General features: G+C 45.3%; 1 protein-coding gene across 4 annotated transcripts in view; it reads right to left on the bottom strand.

The window, feature by feature from the left end:
* LOC139049592 (phospholipid-transporting ATPase ABCA3-like) overlaps nucleotides 1-22,034 on the bottom strand; it is a 420,980-nt gene that overhangs the window by 162,396 nt on the left and 236,550 nt on the right. For 2 of the 4 annotated variants that reach the window (XM_070525150.1, XM_070525153.1), the window contains 4 exons: nucleotides 19,829-19,984; nucleotides 18,174-18,384; nucleotides 6,792-7,044; nucleotides 4,974-5,026 (listed from right to left, as the gene is read on the bottom strand). In XM_070525150.1, coding sequence (XP_070381251.1) covers nucleotides 4,974-5,026; nucleotides 6,792-7,044; nucleotides 18,174-18,384; nucleotides 19,829-19,984 — 673 coding nt within the window. Of the gene's footprint in view, nucleotides 1-4,973; nucleotides 5,027-6,750; nucleotides 7,045-18,173; nucleotides 18,385-19,828; nucleotides 19,985-22,034 lie in introns of all 4 variants that reach the window. The other 2 variants (XM_070525151.1, XM_070525152.1) reach the window with 2 other exon arrangements.

The following is a 22,034-nucleotide window of genomic DNA, read 5'->3' as shown; positions in this document are numbered from 1 at the left end:
ATTCTAAACTGCATTAGAAATCAGGGAAAAGGGCTACCGAGTTTTTTAGAGCCACTATACTTAATTTCCAGTTTTAACGTTTTAGATTTTACTAGGTGTAAAAGAAATTACGTTCCTTTCGGCACGCCATCTAGCAAAACCTTACCGGCAGAAGTTTGCCTTTGTGGATAAAGATGACGAGTGGTTTAGCATTTTCTATTGTCAGGTGCACCAAGCATTAAAAAGACAAACTCTACAACAAAAAAGGCATAAAGGTAACATTTTCATGTCGCGATGTTTTGTTTACAGAAAGTAAAGCAATACCCTAGATGGCACGCTATGCCTGATGGATGGCCAATTAAAAATCACATGTCCGAAATGGATTAGTGACATCTGCCGGACCCATGTAGATTTCCTGAGAGGGTTGCCCGCTCGACGTGCTGATGGCGTTGGTTGCATTTCTAATGATAGCTTTAAAAATTGCAGATATCTTGCAGTAGCACGCCTAATTCATGCTGCACCTGAGACCTTTGCGGCTCGTGCATTGAGACAGCCTCCACAACCCTCTTTCCTTCAGGTTTCTCGAGAAACATATTTCACAATACGTTCTCTGTAGAAGATTCAACGTTATCCAGGTTCCATGACCGTCGTACACCGTAGTTGGTCTGCCTCCTCTTTGTCTTGGCTTTGAAACCTTCAATTAGCTGGAGATCACACTTTCGCCGGCAAGAGTGTTTTGATAAGTGGAACTAGCTGCTGGCGTTGCCTTCCTTGCGCATGCCTACCCACGGTATCAAGCCTCCCTGCTTGAGCACTGTGCCCACCACGCACATTGCAGGGTACACGCAATGCATAGGTTGCAAGTGCTCGCATGCGGTGGCATTATTAGCCCACCTCCCCTACTTCGATGCTGATGCTTCTTTCTAGCCTCGATCGATTTGCTTCGATTGTACTTCACAGTTGTATATCCTAGCGATAAAACGGAGATCCCGCACTCTCATAGCTGAGAATCAAAATCAGTTTTGCGCCTTAAATAGAAGCCTATGCAATCGGGCCATTGTTCAATCGCAGTGAGATGCTGAATTCACATTCTGCAGTGCCAGCGCGGCAAAATATGGCAACGGTTGAGAGGCCGTGTTTAGGGAAGTTTTCCTTTTGTTATCCTAGAGTGTGGGCGCTGTGATTCGGGCCGTGTGTAATAAAATTACAAACAGAAGAGTTGTGTGAGTTGGAGAACTGAAACCGAAAATGATTTCAAATGCTCACCAAGCAACTCGGATACATGACTTTAGCGGCTATGGTCATTAATTCATACCGGGAAGTACGCTAATGAGTTGGCTCTCTAATCGAGTTCGACGAGAAAAACAGTAGATACTTCGGTAAATCAACAACGAGCTCAAGGCCTGTGAACTGATCCGACACAGGGTCTGAGTACAGCAATTCAGTATCTTTAGCCGAAAAGAATAACGACTGATATAGAATGGTGATGGACTACAGCCGTTTGAACATGGAAACTGTGTGAGATCGCTTTACACTGCCAGCAATATACAATGCGTTGGATCAGCTAGATTGGATAAACTTGTTCACCGGGCTGGACATGGCGCCTGATAAATTTTACATTCCTCTTGCTGAGCCGAGCATGCAGAAGCCAGTATTCAACACGCTACATGGGTATTTTAACCAAAGCACATGGTATTTGGTTTCAATATTGATCTACCTGCTTGCCGAAAAATGATTGCCAACGTACTTCACCATGTGAGTGCAACGTGGTAACTTGAATTAAACAATTTACTTGTTCTGCCGCAAGATTTGGGGTCCACGCGACAACACCAAAACATGAATTCCATCTCCAAGACAAGATTGGCACTGTCTCTCCTAATGTAAAAATGAAAAAAATTGAGGTGGAGTATCGTAATTTGTGCTCACGATTAACGCAAACCGGGTATTTGAAAGTTAGCAGCACTCACAGAACTGCCAGTACCAACTAATGTAAATAGGCTGCGAAATGTTCTTAGGTTGGTGAGCTTCTTCAGGTCACTTGTGCCGGGCTTTGCCATAATACTAACCCCCTAAACTATCTTCTCAACGATCAAGCAAACTCGAAGTCGTGAGAATATTCCCACCATGCTTTACATTAGCTGAAAAGCAAGCTTTTGTCCGAGCCCATTTCAGAGTTCTTCGACCCAAAGCATGAGACTGAAGTCAATACTGATGCGAGTAGTAACAGGATAGCTCGTATGCTGGTATAGAGGAACGATACTTATCCGCGGCATCAAGTGTTCTACGTAAATCGACGAGCCAGTGAAGCAGAACGGACGTAAATTTTAGTCGGCTTATACGTGGGCCAGTTGGGTGGGCCGTGGGGAGGATGCGATAGTTCCTGCTTTGGTTGGGGTTCACCAGAGTGCAAAGTTGCATAGTTACAGTTCCCTTGGGCACTAGGAAATTTGCGAAAGCATTATTGCGGGGAGGTCTGAGCAACTAAACAGCGTGTCGACACTATTAGGCAACAATAAGGTGCCCAAGTGGCTCATGTGGACGCTGCGAGTTGTGCGACAGTCGAAGCGCATAAAGAGACTTCTCCAGAAAACTTTGAACGGGTGAGACACACTGACTTGTACAGTATCCTAGTCCATCCATCATCATCATCATCACCATCAGTCTATTTTCATAGTCATTGCAGGGCTAAGGCATCTCTCAGTGATCCGTCATTGCACCTATCTTGCGCTAGCCGACTCCCACTTGTGCCTGCAAGATTCCTAATTGGAGCACCCCACCTCACTTTCTTCCCTGGTCTGCACTGGGACAATAGAAAAAAGCGGCCGTTATCCAAACTGCGCCAAAGGATTGCTATACTGCGAAAGCCACTAGCCAAATGATAAGCAACGAAACAACATGACGCCGACTTCAAGCTAAAAATTCACTGCTCTACTGTAAACATCAGAATGGTGATGCACAAAGAGGACCACCTGCACTGTTAGCGAGCATGGGAATATAGAAAGTTAAGAAAGTGGAAAGTAGAGAGCACGAGAAGGTTTATCGTAGGAAGGCACCATGACTTTGGGAGACGTTTTGCTTGGGGTCAGTTCGTCGCACGCATCAGACATAAGTCTTGGCTAACAAAAATGACGGCCTATGTAAAGCAGCATGTAGGGCAGTAATAAGAATGCCTATTCCTCAAGACTCGAGGCGGCAAGGTTCAGGGATATCGCTACCAAACTGTGCCAGACCAGAGACGATTTAGTATCGTTCATTTGAGCCAATTAGGGTCATTTGGCAAGAACTGCTTCAGGGACGGAGTGTTCTTAGTCATAGTTCACGTTTGCGTGCTTACTCCTGCACACAGGTAATGTTCCTGCAGGCATTTATTTGCGTTTAAGGAGATCCTCGCAGAATAATCTCTGACCACTGTTCATGCTTCATTTCTGAACTTTTCGAAGAGTTTCCTGTTTCGCGGGGAGTAAAGAGCACATTCGCATCAATACCTCGACCTGCAAATAGGCAGGTAGCACGCATTAACAGAGTTTTATTACCTGTGACATCGAGTGCCATGGAATACGCGACCCATCGTAATTAGGATGCTCCCTTGCGCAAGGCTCACTTTACTCCTAATTCTTCGCTAGGCCAGACAATAGCAAGATCAGCTTTTGAGCCACGCTTCGTATATGTGCCAGAAGATAGTTGACTAGCCGACCTGAGTAGCCGCCTGAAAGATGAGCCGGTAAACTTGCAAAGTCTGCGAGAAGAAGCCGGGAAAGCTACCCGACAAGCACAATGTAAGGCTGGAAAGCAGTACGGTAGCGAAAAAGGCCCAGCAATAATGTACGTTCTCGGTGATTTGGTAGCTGTGAGACGGCCATCCGTGTGCGTTTGGGCTTTTTGTTGTTTTCTAGGTACTTCCTGCAAACCCTAATGGACTCAGAAAGTTCAATTTTTTTTGCTTACAAAGCTGGTTTGCATTCCATGACAAGTACGCAGAAGCCAACTGGAATTATTTCGCAACGTATCGAAGGACAAAGTCAACATTGATGATCCCAGAATCTGTTCGATTGCTCTAAATCTACCTGGGCCAACACAAAGCAGGAAAAGGTGAATGAGACGAACATATCTCAAAGATTATATTGCTGACTCACTGAGGACAGCCAGTAGGCTCGAATGGCTGAGCGTTAGCGTAAGGTGGTGTTGTTGAATGCCATAATCGTTATCAAGTACAAAGTTCGAAGCATTGGCGCACAAGGCTGCGTTGTGTGTATAACAGGCATATGACCGCGATATGTTCGTTTTTTATTCTACACGTTTACGGATTCAACGACCGTTCGCTGACCGCACGTGTCAAGCAGTAGCTGAACTAACGCAGAATGATGCTTTCCGAACTACCACTCAGTGACTGTTTGCATGATGACAGTTGCTGATCTAGTAGTGCTAGCAGGGCACTTGTCACTACTGAACTGACAGTTCTCGTAACCTCATGCTTGACACGTGAATCATAGTTCCCCTGAGACGGGTGTAGCTCTCTTTATTTCATGTGGTGCAAAGTGCTGAAAGATGATGTTCGCAGCAGTATATGCAATTAAGCCACTGCGTGCTGCGGCAGTTTCACGCGAGGTGGCCCTCTTGCTGCATTTACAGCTCTGATTCCTAGTCAATTAGCATCGTATTTTGCCGGCGGAGAATACGACGTCGCAGTTTAATTTCTAATCTGGCGGATACCACATCAGTGATAGCCGTTTGCTGAAGATCTTGGGTCCGAATCTAAAGCTGGTGGTACCTGCCATCGTAGAGCTGGCTGGCCACGTACGTGTCCCAAGGGTGTATTTATCAGTAAGGACTTTGAATGATAAGTCTGGTTCTCTTTTCTGCTATCTGTTCTCTACTTTCTACCACGTGATTTCTTTACAGGAAATCACGTCACGTCGACAAGCCTGTTGTGTTGAGACGAATAAATTGAGTGCTGTCGGCAAAAGTTATACTTGAGATGAAAAATAACTTCATACCTTCTACTTCATGTTCTCGTTCTTTCCCGCCTGGCGCCCAGTCTAAGTTTATCCTGTAAAAACAAAAAAACAGGACAACCATGCGGCGCAGACACCACTGGGGTAGATCTGCATATTCATAAAACGGAACCTTTGATCCTTTTGAAGGAGTTAGTTGTCTCGTTTTCCAATTCTGTAATTGCCTCGCTTGCGTGCTCTAAAACGAAAGAAAAATGCCACATATTGCACTGCTCAATAAGCACCCCGCGCTTATGATGCCTGCAGAAGGTGACTATGAAATGTGGAAGAACTTTTATATAATCCGCACAGAACTATATAGTACTGTCTGTTAAAGAGGGAGAGCCAAAATATTCGTTTTCTTGATATTCATGACCATATTACCCATGTGATGACTTGATACTGTTATGAGCCAGTTGTCTTGTGGATGGAGAACAAGAAGCTAAATTGTAAGACTGACAAGAGGAGGACAAAGTTATGTCTATCACCCGCTATATTTCTTGTTTGTTGTCCCACTTTTAGCCTCCTTTTCCACAGCGTAAAAACACTTCCCCGCATGAGACCACTAGTTTTTCGCCCTCTTCCCTCGGACACGCTCGCAGCCCTACTTTACCCATGGACATCGTGGTTCCTTCTTATGGGTACCTGCCGAGTGAGTGTGCTCGAGAGACTATTGTCCGTGCCGACGATGCACATCAACTTGCTAGGAATTGATTTTCTGAGTCCCACAACTACACACGCAGTCTCGGTGCAACAACCACCACAGTCCCATCCAGTTTTGCTCCTGGATTGCTCATCCTTCTGTGGCCCCAGCACCACGTGCATGGCTATCTGAAAAACTGCTCTTTCATCACACCGTTCATTTCGCGCGAGCCGCCATCCTAGTGACCGTTGTTACTTATGAAATAGCTCAACTGCTGCCTTCACCACCACCTGCTCATCCCCGTCCGGACATTGTACACGTTGTCCGTCCCACGCCTTATCATATCGAGGAGACCCTCAATACCTTTTCTGTGAGATTTTTTTCATGCACTCTCCGATCACCTGCACCGAGTCGGTGCTTTCGCTGATTGAGTGTAGCGCTATGAGCCAGTTGTCCTTCGGACATAGGAGATGCTAAAATGTACAGCTTACAAGAGGTCAAGACGAAGGGAGGCCTATCGACAGCCATATTTGTTGATGCTGCCCTGCTTTTATCCTCCTTGTACATTGTGCATATAAACCCTCTCGTCTGCAGATCTCGCTGTAGCGCTATCATTGTCCATTAAAACATGGCTTTCAGTCGCCCAGCCCTCAATGTCAAGGCGCTCAAACTTTCAGCTGCTTAAACACCATGAGTGCCTACTGATAATATGAATCTCGACGCGGAATTATTACTCGCTAGCTAAAGCTCAACATTGAATCTCGTAAAACTAACAGAAGACACCGAAGCTCCATGTACCCAGTGACCTTCCTCAATAGATATTCTCAACTACTTAACATAATAAAGTTATTGTAAAATTGATAAATTAGTGCGTGTTTGTCGTTTTGACTGTCATTGTATTTTCTTTCTTTTCTATATTATTTTTTGCTTGCGCCGTACTATTGGCTAGGCTCATCATGTCTAACGACAAGGTGCAGTTCTGTGCTCGTGTACTTCATATTATTCTCTTTGTTTTCTGTAAAGACTCACTGCGGCTCAATTAAAAGGAGCCCTGTCAAGCTGCTCTGCAGCAGCTTATTTCACTCCTCTTGCAGAGCCAAACATGAAATAAAGTTGTCGTGTGATATCTATGCATACCTAAAACATTGCCGCAGTAATTAATTGGAACGCAGTGAAACTTCAGGTAAACGTCCTTCATCGAGGCAACGGTCACACCGATGCTTGCAATGCCAAGTCGCCGGAGGGAACTTTCTAGCGCCCTGAACATTGCAGGGAATCCCGTGTTGTCCAAAGTGCCCAGTGCGATGGACACCGCTGCCTCCTTGTCGTCATCGACGATTGCTGCAGGTGCAGCATGGCGGACGATGTTCATGATGTCATTGAGCTTGAATGCATTCGCTACCTTGATGAACGTCAGCTTGTATCCCACGCCTGCGTGCAATAAAAAACACGGTCAGGGACGAGTAGTCGTTATATGGCTCGTACACACGAACATGTTTTCAACTGAGAAATTGGCCCGGCATAGTTGCGGAGCTTAATCTAATGAGCACGAGGTTGATGGCGTCACTTCCTAATGTCACTAGGAGATGTTTGACGAAGCTCTTTTACGTAAATAGGTGCATTTCGGAAGGAATGAGTTGGCCAGCCGACAAAAAGTAGGTGAGACACGCTATAGGTTGCACAATTATTAACTCCAGCAAAGAAATAAAGATCTGATCGGCTATCATTTTAAGGACACTAAATACCCCAAAATGTTTATTTATTATCTAACGGGCCGACATGCACCAAGAATAAGCAAAACCTACGAAAAGAAAAAAAATAGTTGGCGGGAATATCTTAGCAATAGAAGGGCACGCCAGGCTAATTCAATTCAAACGAAGCCACCAAGGGCTTCCTTTGGTACTCGTGCAGGCAACTATTATCCTATTATCACATGTGATCCATAGACGTACTATTGCGCTCAATATGAGCTACAACAGAAAAACACGTAGTAAAGTAGTCGCATGTTGTATATCATGCTGAGCGCAGTAGAACATTGCATCTGTATTGCAGTGCATTGCGTGAGTGATGCCACTGAAGCCGCATATCTTGCGTAGGTATGTCTGCTCTGACCGTAGTTTCAACAGAAGGCAAATTTATGTTTGTTTGCTTGCTTCCTTGTTTATTTTGCATTTGTTTGCTCGTTTGCTCGTTTGTTTCTTTGTTTGTTCTCTGTCACTATACGACGATAAATACCCCAAAAATGTATATTTCTTACATAGAGGTGCAACATGCACCAAGAATAAGCAAAATCAACGAAATCAAAAACTAGTTGGCGTGAATATCTCAGCAATAGAAGGGCACGCAAGGCTAATTCACTGAAGTGGGCTTTACGCTTTGCGACCTAGGGCTTTGTTTGGAACTCGTACAGGTAACTATTATCCTGTTATCATATGTGATCCATACAGGTACTATGGCGCTCAGTATGAGCTGCAATGCAAAATTACGTGGTAATATACTAGCATCTGTATTTTCAGTGCATTACGTGAGTGGTGCCACTGCAGCCGGAGATCTGGCATAGGTATATCTACTCTGAACGTAGTTTCAAAAGAAAGGGAGTGTTTGTTTTGTTTGTTTGTTCTCTGTCGCTGGCTCATGTCCACTATGGAGGACTTGCCAATATACGGACGAAATTGGAAGGCGATTATCTGAGAAAACTGTGGCGTAGCAAACTTCGTCTTCTTTGTCCCGTGTTTCTGCTTTTAATCAAGAAATGATGCTTGATGCATATGATTCAGTGTTGGCCGAAAACATTTAGCCAAAACTTCGGTCCCAATACCGAAGCTCAGCAAAAGAAATATTCAGGTATATCACTTGTAGCCAAAGCTCATTCATAAAAGCTTGAGGAAAGTAGTCTAAATTGAAAAAAAAAGACTTTCTGCCTAATGCTTGGGAGCGTTTGCGGAACGACCGACATTCTTCGAAGCCTAGGTCATGAACCGCACGCAATGTATACAGGTGATTCAATTAGGGAACCCGCAAATACATTTGTTCCCTCAGCGACGCAGCTAACCCTCACGCCCTAAACGCGTGCAGCACGCCGCCGCACTCTCTGCCACTCATGACCACCCTCTCCCCAACTCACCTTCGTCAGTGCTTCTCCCCTCCACCTTTCTTTTACAACATGTAAGAACCACAGAGTTCCATAGTACAATTACTTAAGGGAACTCTGGCGCTGCTATTCACACACAGAGAGAGAGAGAGAGAGATGCGAATGAGAGAAAAGCAGGGAGGTTAACCAGTGTTAAAGCCTCAAGCTTGCTATCCTGGACTAGGGGAAGGGAGAGGGAAGTAAAGACGGAAAGAAGAGCGGGCACAAAGAGCTCCCGGCATCTACAGGAGCTGTAAGAGGAGCGGTTCAGACAACGTGGTAATGATCGACAGAACTGAGCTTCGGCGCCGAGGGCTCCGTTGCGCATGTATAAGCTAAGAAAAAGAGAACGACTTTCCTTTACCGGATGTGATTGCGGTGCATTTTCGTTTGATATAGCTACTCTCGAGAACAGATAGAACGGCTCACGTCTCATTCACGTCGTGTGCATGCAAACAGCCCATGTAGCCTGAATTTTGCGTACTACGGGGTTGTGGCTCGCTTTATGTTGGTTTCAACATATTTAGAAGCTTTAAGTGGCGGACTCGCAGTAGGCCAGGCCTCGGTGGCATTTGCAGCCAACTTGCTGGTGTTACGGTTACATCTTTAGGAACCGCCCTTTTCTGCCTCGAAGCACAGAAGTAACTGGAGCACCAATGCATTTCGACGGACGCTTTGAAAACGAATATCTCGCAACTGTAGTGCCGTCCAGAGAGGTTGTTCGAAGTGGATACGCCTTGCGAACTAAGTGGCTATAATTCGTATATTGAAATATTTCGCGTAAAGTAAATAATTTCAACGTTCATTAGCGTAATTACGTAAATTATTCAACATTTTGAACCATTCAACATTTTCATTTCTCGTAGAAATAATGGTCATCTCATCAAGCAATTGAGATCAAGGGTTAGAATTCTGCAATCTGCCATAGCGCAATCTTCAAAAAAATTTGGTGCAGATAAAAAGGCACCCTGTTCGTGAAGTCGCAACAAAAAACACCTTGCGGTGCATAAGGCATTGTTCTGTCATGCAGTTTTAGTAAGCATAGGCTCACGTTTTCTCTTCTTCTTCGTGTGAGGTCATTCATAATGGCAATAGTCAGGTAAATGGAAAGCTTCGGAAAGGGCCCCTCGGCAATGGGAATCTAATATTCTCTGATTGCGCACGAACCGCATTTGCGAAACTGCCCAGCAGTGCACGATAGCATACGCATATAAACTATTGCAGGACACCAGTATGGCCCCACTGTTAAGCATGTGTTCGGACGGACACCCGGCCTCCTGATAAGCTTTAAGACAAAGTTCGATATAAGGAGCGTCGGCACATTAAGAGAATACTTTAACGTCGCGAACGGAATGGTAAGTCAATGACAACATATTTCATTTCAGATAATTCCTCCCCCCCCCCCTTTTTGAAGACCTGAAGGCTGTGCTAACCGATCTTGATGCCTCATTGTCAGTCATAAATGTTCGTGATTTATGCAACCGAAAAAAATTTGAAGCTAAAAGCACGCGCATTTATTCTGGAAATAAATAATTTGGGATGCGTCGTTACGGATCGAGTTCGAAAATAACAGATCGAATAAGGGATCGAAGTTATTACAGCATTTAATAGCTTGTAGTACTCTTTCTCTACATGACCCCGCATAATTCATCATTATGTTATCTTACATATAAGTATTTGAAGGAACAAATCTTCGTAACCATCTAATCTCTCCGAAGACATGGCTACACTCAAGCACGAGGGTGCTCTGGTTGAAAACAAATTACAAAACAAACGCAAAGTGTACATCCAACGCGAAGCGACCCTGCTGGAATTCGCACAAAGGGTAAGCAAAAGGGCTAAGCTCGGTGAAGAACAACACCCATCTTTGACATTGCAGTTGTCGCGGCTCTTCTTGGCAACAATGACATTCAACGAAGCCCACCAGGGTTATCAACCTTGAGCAAAGAGGCACACAACCTGTATATTCAATTTGCCAAACGCACGCTGCTCAAGATGCATGCATGGCACCTGACAGGTACACCACTGGCAACCATTCTAAATGCCCTCACGGACTCTGTAATCGATCATGTCCTTATGAAGATTGTACTTGAAGGAAATGGTAAGTACAGGCTCTACGTTCTCAGCATATGTGCCGCTCCAAAAGAAATTAGGCTGCCTAGACCAGGTCCTTCGCTAGATGAAACAGCTAGCAAGCACTAATTGACTACTCATCCTAGGTCACTTCAACGCCACGCATGCCGCGTGGGGCTACACCAGAAACACGGCCATAGGCAAAATTCTCCTCTGTATGAAACGTTACAGTAGCATCAACTCGCCGTCCTCATTAATTCGCAACATTCTACCAAAATCGGCGACAGCATGAGTCAAGAGACTTACCCTGACTTAACACTGACCGACCAACTGTGCACACTGGCTGCTGCAATGCAATATGAGACGATGGGCAGTAATCTCCGCGTACTTCATACTACAATACATGCAAGAAACTTCTAAAGCAGAAAATGCACCATGGAAGCGAATGAAAAACTTCTCGCAAAACTTGACAGACCTATCATTATCATCGCAACCATGGCAGGGGCATGACATAACCTTCCCGTGGCTCCTGGGGCACTGCAATACCAGCGGAACGACACAACGATGAAGCCACCCAATTTCCACATAAAAGTGGTCGATGTGTTTTGATCCTGCTTTCGTCAGCTGATGCTATGGCTGGCTGTCCTGTATGTCCCGTTAACGTACATTGATCCTGTGTAACTCGCATGTTTCTACGATAAGTAGCTTACCTTCTTTGTCTCCAGATACACAGCTGCATCTACCTCCTGGATTAACGCCGTTTACTCTTCTCGCTTGGTGTTGCACTTACACAGACCTGTGCCTTCCTTATTGAAATGGCTAACAGCCCCACGTGCGACACATGCAGCTGATCAGACGCTCACACACACAAGCAAGTGATGTGCATAGCTCTGCATGAATTGTACGTACCGAACAAAAAGTTCTAGGTCATTGCCACCAACAAACAAACACCATTTATTAGCGCTGTTTAGGTTACTGTGGTCTACAGGCCTTCGCCATAAACATTAGGAGCGCCGCCTGTTACCGTTCTTTTGATAGTTGCTGTCTTACCCCTTCCCTCCGCGCAGGGTAGCTAACAAGAACAAGCTTTGCATAGCTTGCCTGGTTTTCCAGGCATCTTCTTTCTCCTCCAGGCTATTAATTTGGAACCAAAAACCTATTACAATTGTCAGCCTTCAGACGTGACCGTCAGGCCACCTGACTTACCAACATCGACAAATTTGAGGAAAAGATCAAATGTATCCAAGACAGAATGTATGAACACTCGAAAATTATCGAACACCGATAATTCAGCAGTTAATACACACTTTCTGCATCATTGGAGACCCCGACACTGTATCGTCAAATGATGACGCTGACAGAAATACGGCAGGTGTTCGAAGGTCTGCATCGCAGCCCTTGCCGCCATCAATGAGAAATTCGCCGATTATCACCCGCGACAAAACTGGGGTCGGGGGCGCAATCCTCCGCAACGTACTGTTGGCTCAGCCAACGTTGTGCGGCACTTTATCAATGCCATCCAAACAAGCGGCAGAGCCAGCACACCATGCAGTTAAGTTTTCAACCACAACCGACTAGCAGTTTCCCCAAAGATATTAAGAAGTACACAGGAAGTGCATAGAACCTTCGTATTGTGACTTTATTTCTTTCTTTTCTTCATGCTACTATTTTCCGTTCTGTACAAACTATTACCCCCCTTACTCAATGCCCTTCAGTGGGTCTGTGAAGTATTATGAATGAATAAATAAGGAAGCCGAGCCACAACTGTGAAAACACTCCGGAATATAGGAACTCTGGAAATAAGACACTCGAAATGCCCAAACTCTACTCACAGTATGACACCTGGCGACGAATACATCACCAGTAATTTGCCCCTGAACCTCCACGGCGACTCTTTGCTAGCTTTACCTTCACCTTCCCAACAAAAATTGGCAAACGGGATGCTTACGACTGAGTCGAAACCCGCTAAAATAGTGCTAATGCTCAAATCGGCTTAAAACCGGCTAACAAACCTACGTCCCATATCACTGACAGCTTACTCGGAATAGCTCTTCGAGCACATTGTTCATGAAAGCCTAGAGGACCAACATCACCTAGAGGACCAGCATCTCTTCCAAGACTCTATGTTTGGTTTCCAGCCAAACCTTTCCAAACAAGGTGTTCTACTCCAACTAAAGTGGGAAGTCCTCGACCATGTTAGAATGAATAGTAGAAAAACAATTCTCGCCTCCTTTTTCTTAAGGAAACTATTGACAATGTTGCACTCCATATCATTATAGAGAGCAAGTAGCTGGGTTCACATGACAAAGCTAATCACGTAATCAGTCCGCAGGCAAGAGTGATACTGCTCAGCTGCAACGACTCGCGCCGCAAGCAGATCGTCAGTGCCTTCTTGTATGAGGCGTAATTCGGTTGCATTCAACATGATGCTCGTGCACTTACAAAACCGCTGGTCCATCCCATCTAGTATATCCAACCTAAACAACATCAATTGTGGAGCCACACAATCACTATCACTATCGCCAGATTAGGCGACACCAACTATACAACCATTATCGGCATTGACAAATTGCAGACACCACCTCTCCTCGCACACAGCACGGACCCATCGCTAGACGCAGTGCTCTCATTAGTGCAATTCAGCACTGCCATGGTGGCACTCCCCTCCTTGCTTAGTGTCATACGAGGCATTAAAGACACCCTACATACAGATTTAAAGTACGTACAACATGCAGCCAACAAGGTACAGAACTAGACGGAACGCAGACGATTTCAAGGCGTTCCACGAGCTCCTATTACTAACGTGCAAAATGTGAGGGAAAGCAAGCCTGATACAGACCGCTATTACATTCCTCACAAGCACCACATGTATCCCTCGGGTGGGCAAGCTCTGTATTCATGGCATTGAAAATAGAAACTGATAGTGGAGCTGGCCTTGCTCAGCAACGCCTGCCACACTCCACCATAAATGTTCTTCGTGTGGTCTGTCGCATCACCAACAGGAAGCATGGTCGTAAGTACAATGACATCCTACGACTGATACAGCCACTCATTATCAGTTGCCTCCAATGGCCCACTTTTTATCTGCCACTGAAGAGAGTACAATTCGAGGCCCTCGATAATTTCCGAAGAACAGCCCACGAGCAACTGCTTGGACGGCCAACCTCAAGGTTATGTTACGACTAGAAGCACTTACAGTTCGCAACACTGCCACAGAACGCAAAGATGATTACCTTGGTAGTCAGCTGTAAAGGTTATATCGACTAGCCACCGGGTGACACAGCTTTCAGATATTACGACGTACCCTACACACTCCTCGATTCCTTCTCATGATTGTACCTCGCCTCAGCCTTTTAATTCACATGCCACCCATCCCCAGAAGCATGCAATCGATTTGTCATGCTGATTGAAGACAAGCTAGGACACGAGGTTTGACTCTCGAACACGAAGGCCACCTTAGCGCCCTAAACGTGGATGCTGTCTCCATTCTTCCACTCTCTGCGCAGCCTCTGAGCGGGGTATACGGCGAGGAAAAATAATTTACTGCAGCCATGGTACAACATACTTTCATTGCGGAAGCGGAGGAAGCTGCCATTGCGCTACCTAGAGCGCCTCAGCCGCAATAGGACTGCGACATCATTTTCTCGTACTTCCGAGCAGCATGATGCAACCACGTCAGCGATATTTCTTACAAAGCTCGCCACGTATTTCACTCACTATAACCAACACCCGCCACAATCACTCTCCTGTGGATTATGGCCTACCATTCTCTACGTGGCAATCAGCAGGCACACACCTGTACCATACCGCACACGAATGTGGCACTGTGCAGCGCCCCCCTAGTGCACACCGATCTCGCACTGTACAAAGAGACTCTACTCTGGCTGAGGCTTTCCTAGAGCCTTAACCACTTACCAACACTCACCCCGTATATCACTATTCCTAAACTCGCTATACGGTACCAGCCCTGCACAATACACTCACTCGCGAAGATGCTGCTGCCTGGCAAACACTCAAAGCCATGACCTAATTACTCGCATCCTAAGCTATGCCATGCTATCCATCCCACACTATTCCCATATAGAGCTCCTCACTGTAAAGAGTACGCCTCCTTATCTCACACAGCTGGGGTATGTGCACATGCAGCCAGCTTCCCGGTCTTCAACCCCACCAATGGGAAACAGTGCCGACCGGCTCAGATCCGCTCGATTAGCTGCGGCTGGTAGGCTGGGAACAGCAGTCAGTTGCTGCTGCACGGCTTGTGGACTAAGGAGCCTGCCAACCGGCGAGCGAACAGGCACGAGCAGCTTCAGCGCTCGTTCTTGCTTTTTCAATAAATGTCCTGTGCTACTACTACGACTACCAGCTTGCCAAGCGAAACATCGCCTGATCGACGACAGAATTACCGGATATGCAATGGCGTGAAGCCTTTACTAATCAGTTGCATCTTCTACCAAATATTATTTCCCCACCCGTTATACCATGTCCCAGCCAGCCATCTGTGTTCCATGGATGTGTATACAACATGTTTTAAACATTGCACACATGCGTTAGTAGGGTTAGCTGTTAGACGGTGAAAGGCGCTCAGACGAGAAAGAAACAAGTACGTCTGTCAATATTTAAATTTACTTAAACCATACCAATACGAATAATAAATGATCTAAGCCCCATCCAGAGCTTTTTGCCGTAAAGTTGCAAGGATACACCCGCTGGATTATGTGACCTTTAATGGATGCTCACTATTTGCATGCAAAAGTCCGCAGAATATCTAGTGTAAATTTTTGAGTTCCCACTAATGCGTTATACTTGGAGTTGCCATATCAGATTTACTATCAAGGACGAATTCAATGTAATGCTCGCAGTAGTCGCCGTGGGGCAAACTACCGCACAAGGTCAGGTACATCGCGCGCCTACTAGTGCACATGCTCAGGACAAGGAGACGCAGTGCACTCATCTTAGCGAAAATTGCACCCGGCACAGTGAGCATAATAAATGAGCAAAACCTGCAAAATTAAATCGCAGCAGGATGTAGGAAGACAACAGGTATACATGGGATGCAAACGTGACCGTTTCAGCCAATATTCTGAACACGTGGAAACATAATACTCGCTTCGGGAAACTGGAAGAAAAAACTGGAAATAAAAAAGAATGGTTGTCATTCCATAACTCTATAAAATTTCACATGACCTATAGAAGATAGTATCTCGCTCTGATGTCAAAGTCATGTTCTCGGCTCCCCAAAAACTTCAAAGACTTTGCACGAAAAGCTGCCCAATTAAGAATGAGAAACCAAAATGTATGATAAAGCAATAAAACGAGTTCGTTGCATGCAAATAAGGTGTAGTACATCGGGTTCCCTTGTCGTGCGGCAAGTGTTATAGCGGTCAAACCAGCCGATGCGTAAACGAGAGGCTAGCAGAACATCGCGGCAATGTACAGCAAGGCATCGAAGGCCGCATGGCAGAACACTGCAAGTCATGCAATGGTTGTTACGCTATCTTTCACAGATGCACGATATTCTTTTTTCCCACACATCGCTTAACTAGGGAGATAGTTGAGGCCAGAGAAATTCCTTCACCATGATCAGAGTTGTGTTAGTGCCCTGTCTGTAGCATTAGGTCATAAGGAAGTGAGCTTTCTGGAGGTATGACAGTGACAACGTTTGGTGTCGGCGGCACATGTGGTTATGCAGTTTTGCACGTGGTTTTGTTTGTTTTCTTCGCATACGGCTTTTTTTCTGATTGTGGAAGCGTTTATATATGTCGCTATCACAATAAAAGCCAGTTGAAGTTTGCGCATGTTGTGCGCCCCTTCGTTCGACGTCCTGTCTTTGTGCACGCAAAAGTCTAATAAGAGCCATCCACAACCAACTTGCCCAAAACGTAACTCTTTTGAAAAAACCTATGTGGCGAGGGGGAGACCATTTATGTGGAGTCTGAGAAAATTATTTTCGTCATGTTGTTACATGAATTAGACGCCACGTGATCAGTCGCGCCACGCGAGATAGCCACGGGCTACTGTGTTTCGGAGTAACAATGATCTCGAACTTTTCGGTGAGCCTTCACTGTCGAATTTGGCCCTATGGCCCTACCGTTTACATCTGCAAAATTTAAGTACCACTTTCACTGAGAATGGAATTTCAAACGCAATAAATCTCGGGAAATCTTGACGACTTTGTTGCAAGAAATTTACCTACAAAACTTTACGTAATCCCTCCCCCACCTCAATAGAGCACCCTAAATAAATCTTCGAGAAAACATAAAATGAAGGCACCAGGAATGACGTACCGCATGTGTCTATACGATGAAACTATGTAATGTACATAAAGACCCCAATTCTAAAGTTGAATTAACGTCAGTAATATATTGGCTGCTTGATATTTCCAAAATAAACTTTACACTTGCAATATAAATGTTAGTAGAACGTCGATTAGGTTTCATGTGGAGACGTGGTCGAATGAATTGTACTCTCCCGTTGATAGGATATTGGTGGCTTACTAGGGTGGTCCAACGTTGTTGTCAGTACACAAAGCTTGATCGCACGGCGCCAATAGCGGCATAGTATATAAGCAAGCACGAATACAAAATTCCTTACCACGTCGACCGCTCGTTGTCTGAATCATACGCAGCTGTGCCAGGCGACTTCTTTTGCATCTAGGACTGATAGTGTAGGCATACTAGGTGTTCCTGCGCTCTGCCATTTACCTGTTACAACATTAGTTCGCCTGATTCACGCATCTAGGAAATCGAAGACGGGCTAGTGTGCGCCTTCCGTTGTATAGAAATATTTCTCCCTAATTTAGTATATTTCAAAAAAAGAGATAATTTAGGCTAACTGAGAGGAATTTCTGAAATGTCCCTTTAATGTTGGTCTCGTTTTCACGTTCTGGGCGACACACAGGTCGCTATTATTAGAAATGATACCGTAGCTCTCGGTGCTCCTTCGTGTGGAAAAAGCGATATCTTGAATAGAAGAAACTCCGCCTCAAACCTAGGGAAATGTACTACATAAAGAACTCCCAAACGTGTGGCAGAAGCAGTTAAGAACACTACTGTGCGTTTATGTGCGGTCGTTAGATTACCACAAGCCACTGGAAAAATACCAAGCCTATCGTTACGCTGGTCTGGGCACCTACAAAAATTATTTTGTACATCTTGACCGTGTCCCATAAAAACAGGGTACAACCATGTTCCCGACAGTGGGCGTTTCTTTGTCTGCCGTTCTGTATGTCGCACTTTCCTTTAACTGCAGTCTGTTTCCATGCGCGCACCTTATACACGAATAGATGGGCTGCCATGAAACAGCTGGTAACATTAAATAAATATTGGTACTATTAACTGTGGCTTCATAAGCTTACCGCATGCTGTTTTGAGAAAAGCCGTCGATCCACTGCAAACAACCACACCAGAAGCCATGATGATTATCTGGTCTGCGATGGCGTCAGCTTCCTCCATGTCGTGAGAAGAGATTAGAAGGGTTTTCTTCTTGCCTACGTTCTGCAATGTATCCCACACGATCCGCCTCGTCTCCGGATCCAGGCCCGCGGTTGGCTCGTCGAGAATCAGCACCTGGGAATAAATCCCGTTTCACGTAGTCCCACACCTACCAGACCTGGCTGGATAGCTGTACTCAATCGCTCTGCTTAAGTTCTTAAGTGCTCCGAACAGACACTGACGGAAAATAATCAGAAGGGTTATATTGATAGAACATTCGTCTAGAAGTGTGTGATCGTTTTCTGAGAGCGAATACGTGTCTTATTGTGCACAAAATTGCCACCGAAGTTTGCCCTGCTACTCGTCATTTTCAGTCGCTCACACTAAAATATACAAGCTGAGGAACACCCCACGCCACCGCCCTACCAAAACATGCTGGAATCGCAGAAACGGCGTCATATTCTAAAACATTCCTGCTTTCGCCACTTTTTCGCACCCAAAAAAATGAGTTCACCGACGATTACCATACTCCCTAATGCATATTTGAGAGCAACTCTATACGTGCATTTGTTTCACAGTATAATGGCTGGTGCCGACCATCTTTCTCGTGCGGCACATTGCAAACGGAGCGAAGCGTGGCGCGACGGCCTCGCTATACTGTAAATCTCGAGTGGCAGCGCGTGGGCGAGATTTACAGCGGCTGCCGCAGGAAGACCTCCGCTCATGCAGGGCTTTGTTTCCATAGAATGGTGTCGGTGACGTCATCGGCTAAGAGACCACACGCGCTACTCTGGCGCCATCTCATGGCCATCGCCGCCGCAAAGCCTTTATTGCACGGCACTACGCTTTTCTTCTCATGCCTTTCCCCATACCCTCCTCCTCCGCTTTTCGCCTCATGGTTCGGTTGCACCCTTCTCCTCCACTTCCCACTTCCCTTCTCCTCCACTGCTCAGGCCCGTAGAGGATACTCGCCCCAGGAACGAGCGCCTGAGAACTGCGCTCTAAAAGTGTTCTAGCTGCGATGACGATTTGTCACCACAGAAGCCTGATCTTTCAATATAGCTCCACTATATTGCTTGAATATAGTCGAGAAGCTTGAATTGCACTCTAAATTGACAAGGGGCTCATTCCAGTAAGCCTTCAGGCTTATAATTTCTACATTTAAGATGTAGACAGAACATTAACAAGTCCAATATATCATAAGCGATAACCCGCGATAACCATCTTATGGTTGCAGTATGAATAAATAAATGATTGGTTGGACTTGTTAATTGTTGTACTGCCTATGTTTTCCTTGGCTCAACAATTCGCTGGCTTCATGTGAATGTGATTAGACAAAGTATAGTCCCTCAGCTGTCTTTAATACTCCAAAATTTACCTACTAATACCACGATATGAATATGAGGCTCTCCGTATAGGGGGAATTGTGAGCATTTTTGACCACCTTGGGGTCCTTGAAATTGTGTCTAAATCTAAGTACACGAACGTTTTATCATCTCGGCTCCACATAACCGCGGCCGGGAATACAACCAGCGGCCCCGTGCTTAGCAGCGCAACGACACATTGTTGCCGAACGTACCTCTGGATCAGAAACAAGAGTCATCGCTATGCTCAGCCTTCGCTTCATGCCGCCACTGAGCTCGCTGGGCATGTTGTACACCTTGTCTTCCAGCCCGACCACACGCAGTGTCTCCTGGATTGAACTCATGAGCCTGTCATGGTGTCCTTTCTTAAGCTGCAAAAGAAGTGAAAGAATATACGGTGAGCTGTTTAAATGTTCATTTCCTGAAATGTGTAAATCCGGCAGAACCAGACTGCCGCTCAACGTTGACGTCAATGCGATTAACGGTCAAGCAATGTGGCGACAGAAGTGATGGCCAACGCCGAAACATCTAAGCAGCCGGACTATTTTCCCGCGTTTCTTGCTGCACACATGGCGCCTTCCAGTGAGGCTGCCGTAAAGCTTCCGTATGGCGCGCATTTATTTCCGCAGAATGTGAGACAAATTTGGAGGACCATTTCTGCCATTGTAGAGCGGCCCATACACCCAGTGGCACATGTCAAGTTACCCAAGTTGTCGTCCAAGAGGTTCATTGTGTAGTGTCATACACCCACTAGCACATGCGCAGTGACCCAAATTACTATCAAAGAGCTTCACTGAATACCAGTACAAAATTAGTTGCACATACTCAGTGCTCTAAGGAGGAGTAAAAAAGGTTTATGGAAGAGCGTTACATATTAGGTGCCACGTGCCTGGTGCCGTATCTTCAGTGGCCAACGTCACCATCAAAGACGTTCGTTGAATAGCGGCATATCGATACACAACTTAATGCAATGATTCGTTCCGAACCCTGTTCCCGCAGCGCAGCAGCCCCATGTGCTACTCATTCGACCAAGGACTGCCCAGTTTACCAAGTCGGCGCAAATGCGGTTCGTGGTGTAGATTGGGAGTTGTGCCCCGGACAGTGAGTAGAGTTCCCTAGAAATGCTAGTCGTATTATTGGGCACAATAATTAGTAATACTACAAGAACTGATAATATAAACTACGAGAATTAATGATAAAATCGTCATAATAAGCAACAAACACTCCTAGAACAGTAAAAATCTTGCCACGAATGGAGACTTGGTGAGAGGGAAATGACGAAAAAGCGAGAATGCAATAAAACGAAGAACATAAAGCACACACAGAGAGGAGGGGGGGGGCTGCTTTCAAGCCCTCGCTAGAATTTTCCGACAGCTTCTGAATTTTGAAACATTCTACTCGGGTCCAGCCAGCTTTTCACCACTCTAAAGACGACTGAATTTCACTTTAATGAACCGACAGCTGAACTTGTATAGTCCTGAGACTTGAGGCGTAGACAGTTTTTCATATATAAAGAAAGATTGAATTGCGCTCAAATAAACCAAAAGCTCATGCTGGCAAATGTTGTGACTTGAGGTCTAGCCATTTCTTTACCGCAAGGAACGATTCAATTGGTCTCAAGTGAACCAAAAGATCAAGCTGCAAGGTCTTGAGACTTGAAGTGTAGTTAGTTCTTTATCCGCAAGGAAATCACACTCACATGAACCAAAAGCTCAAATTGGCAAGACTTTGAGGTCTAGCCAATGCTTTATTCAATGTAATATTGAATTGCACTGTAAGTCAACCAGAGGCTTAACCCCGTAATAATTAAGGCTTTGTATTGCGTCAAGAGGGACCTAACATGCGACAGTGCATTCAAACATGATGTCGCGCTCATTTACGTGCGCTGTAGTGGCAAAAAAAGTGCAATTCGATCTTCCCTGTCTCCAACAAAATAATGAGCCACGTCCGGATACATGGATAAAAACAAAGTTACGAAAGAATATTTTTCTAGCCTAAAGAGATGCTTCTTGCACATTGAGCATAAATCAAACCACTCTATTGAGCAGTGCATGAGGCTGCGAGAACAAGGGGAGGTAGACTTTTTCAGTGAGTTCACCTTGATTAGGCATTTGGTGGAAGATAGCTACGCTACAGCAACGAACATAACTAGTATTGCAGTAGAAGCACCGCATAGGGAAGCGTAGAACATGGTGATATGCATAATAGGTGAGTCAGCGCTGTCGGAAATGGAGTGTTACCTACACAAGCGATTGATTTTTTTCGAAGATATTAACCCTGTGAATAAGCCTAGTAATTTCGATGAACAAATGGTACGTGAACGATGCCGGCTTCAACTCCACAATTAGAACACGCGTTCTAAAGTGAATAATTACGGCTATTTAAATTGATGATATTTAGCTAGAATCACTGGGCCATTGC

This window comes from Dermacentor albipictus, chromosome 9 (assembly GCF_038994185.2).
Source record: "Dermacentor albipictus isolate Rhodes 1998 colony chromosome 9, USDA_Dalb.pri_finalv2, whole genome shotgun sequence".
NCBI classification, from domain to species: Eukaryota; Metazoa; Arthropoda; class Arachnida; order Ixodida; family Ixodidae; genus Dermacentor; species Dermacentor albipictus.
The sequence above is the reverse complement of the archived record's forward strand: the minus strand, read 5'-3'. Positions and strand labels throughout refer to the sequence as shown.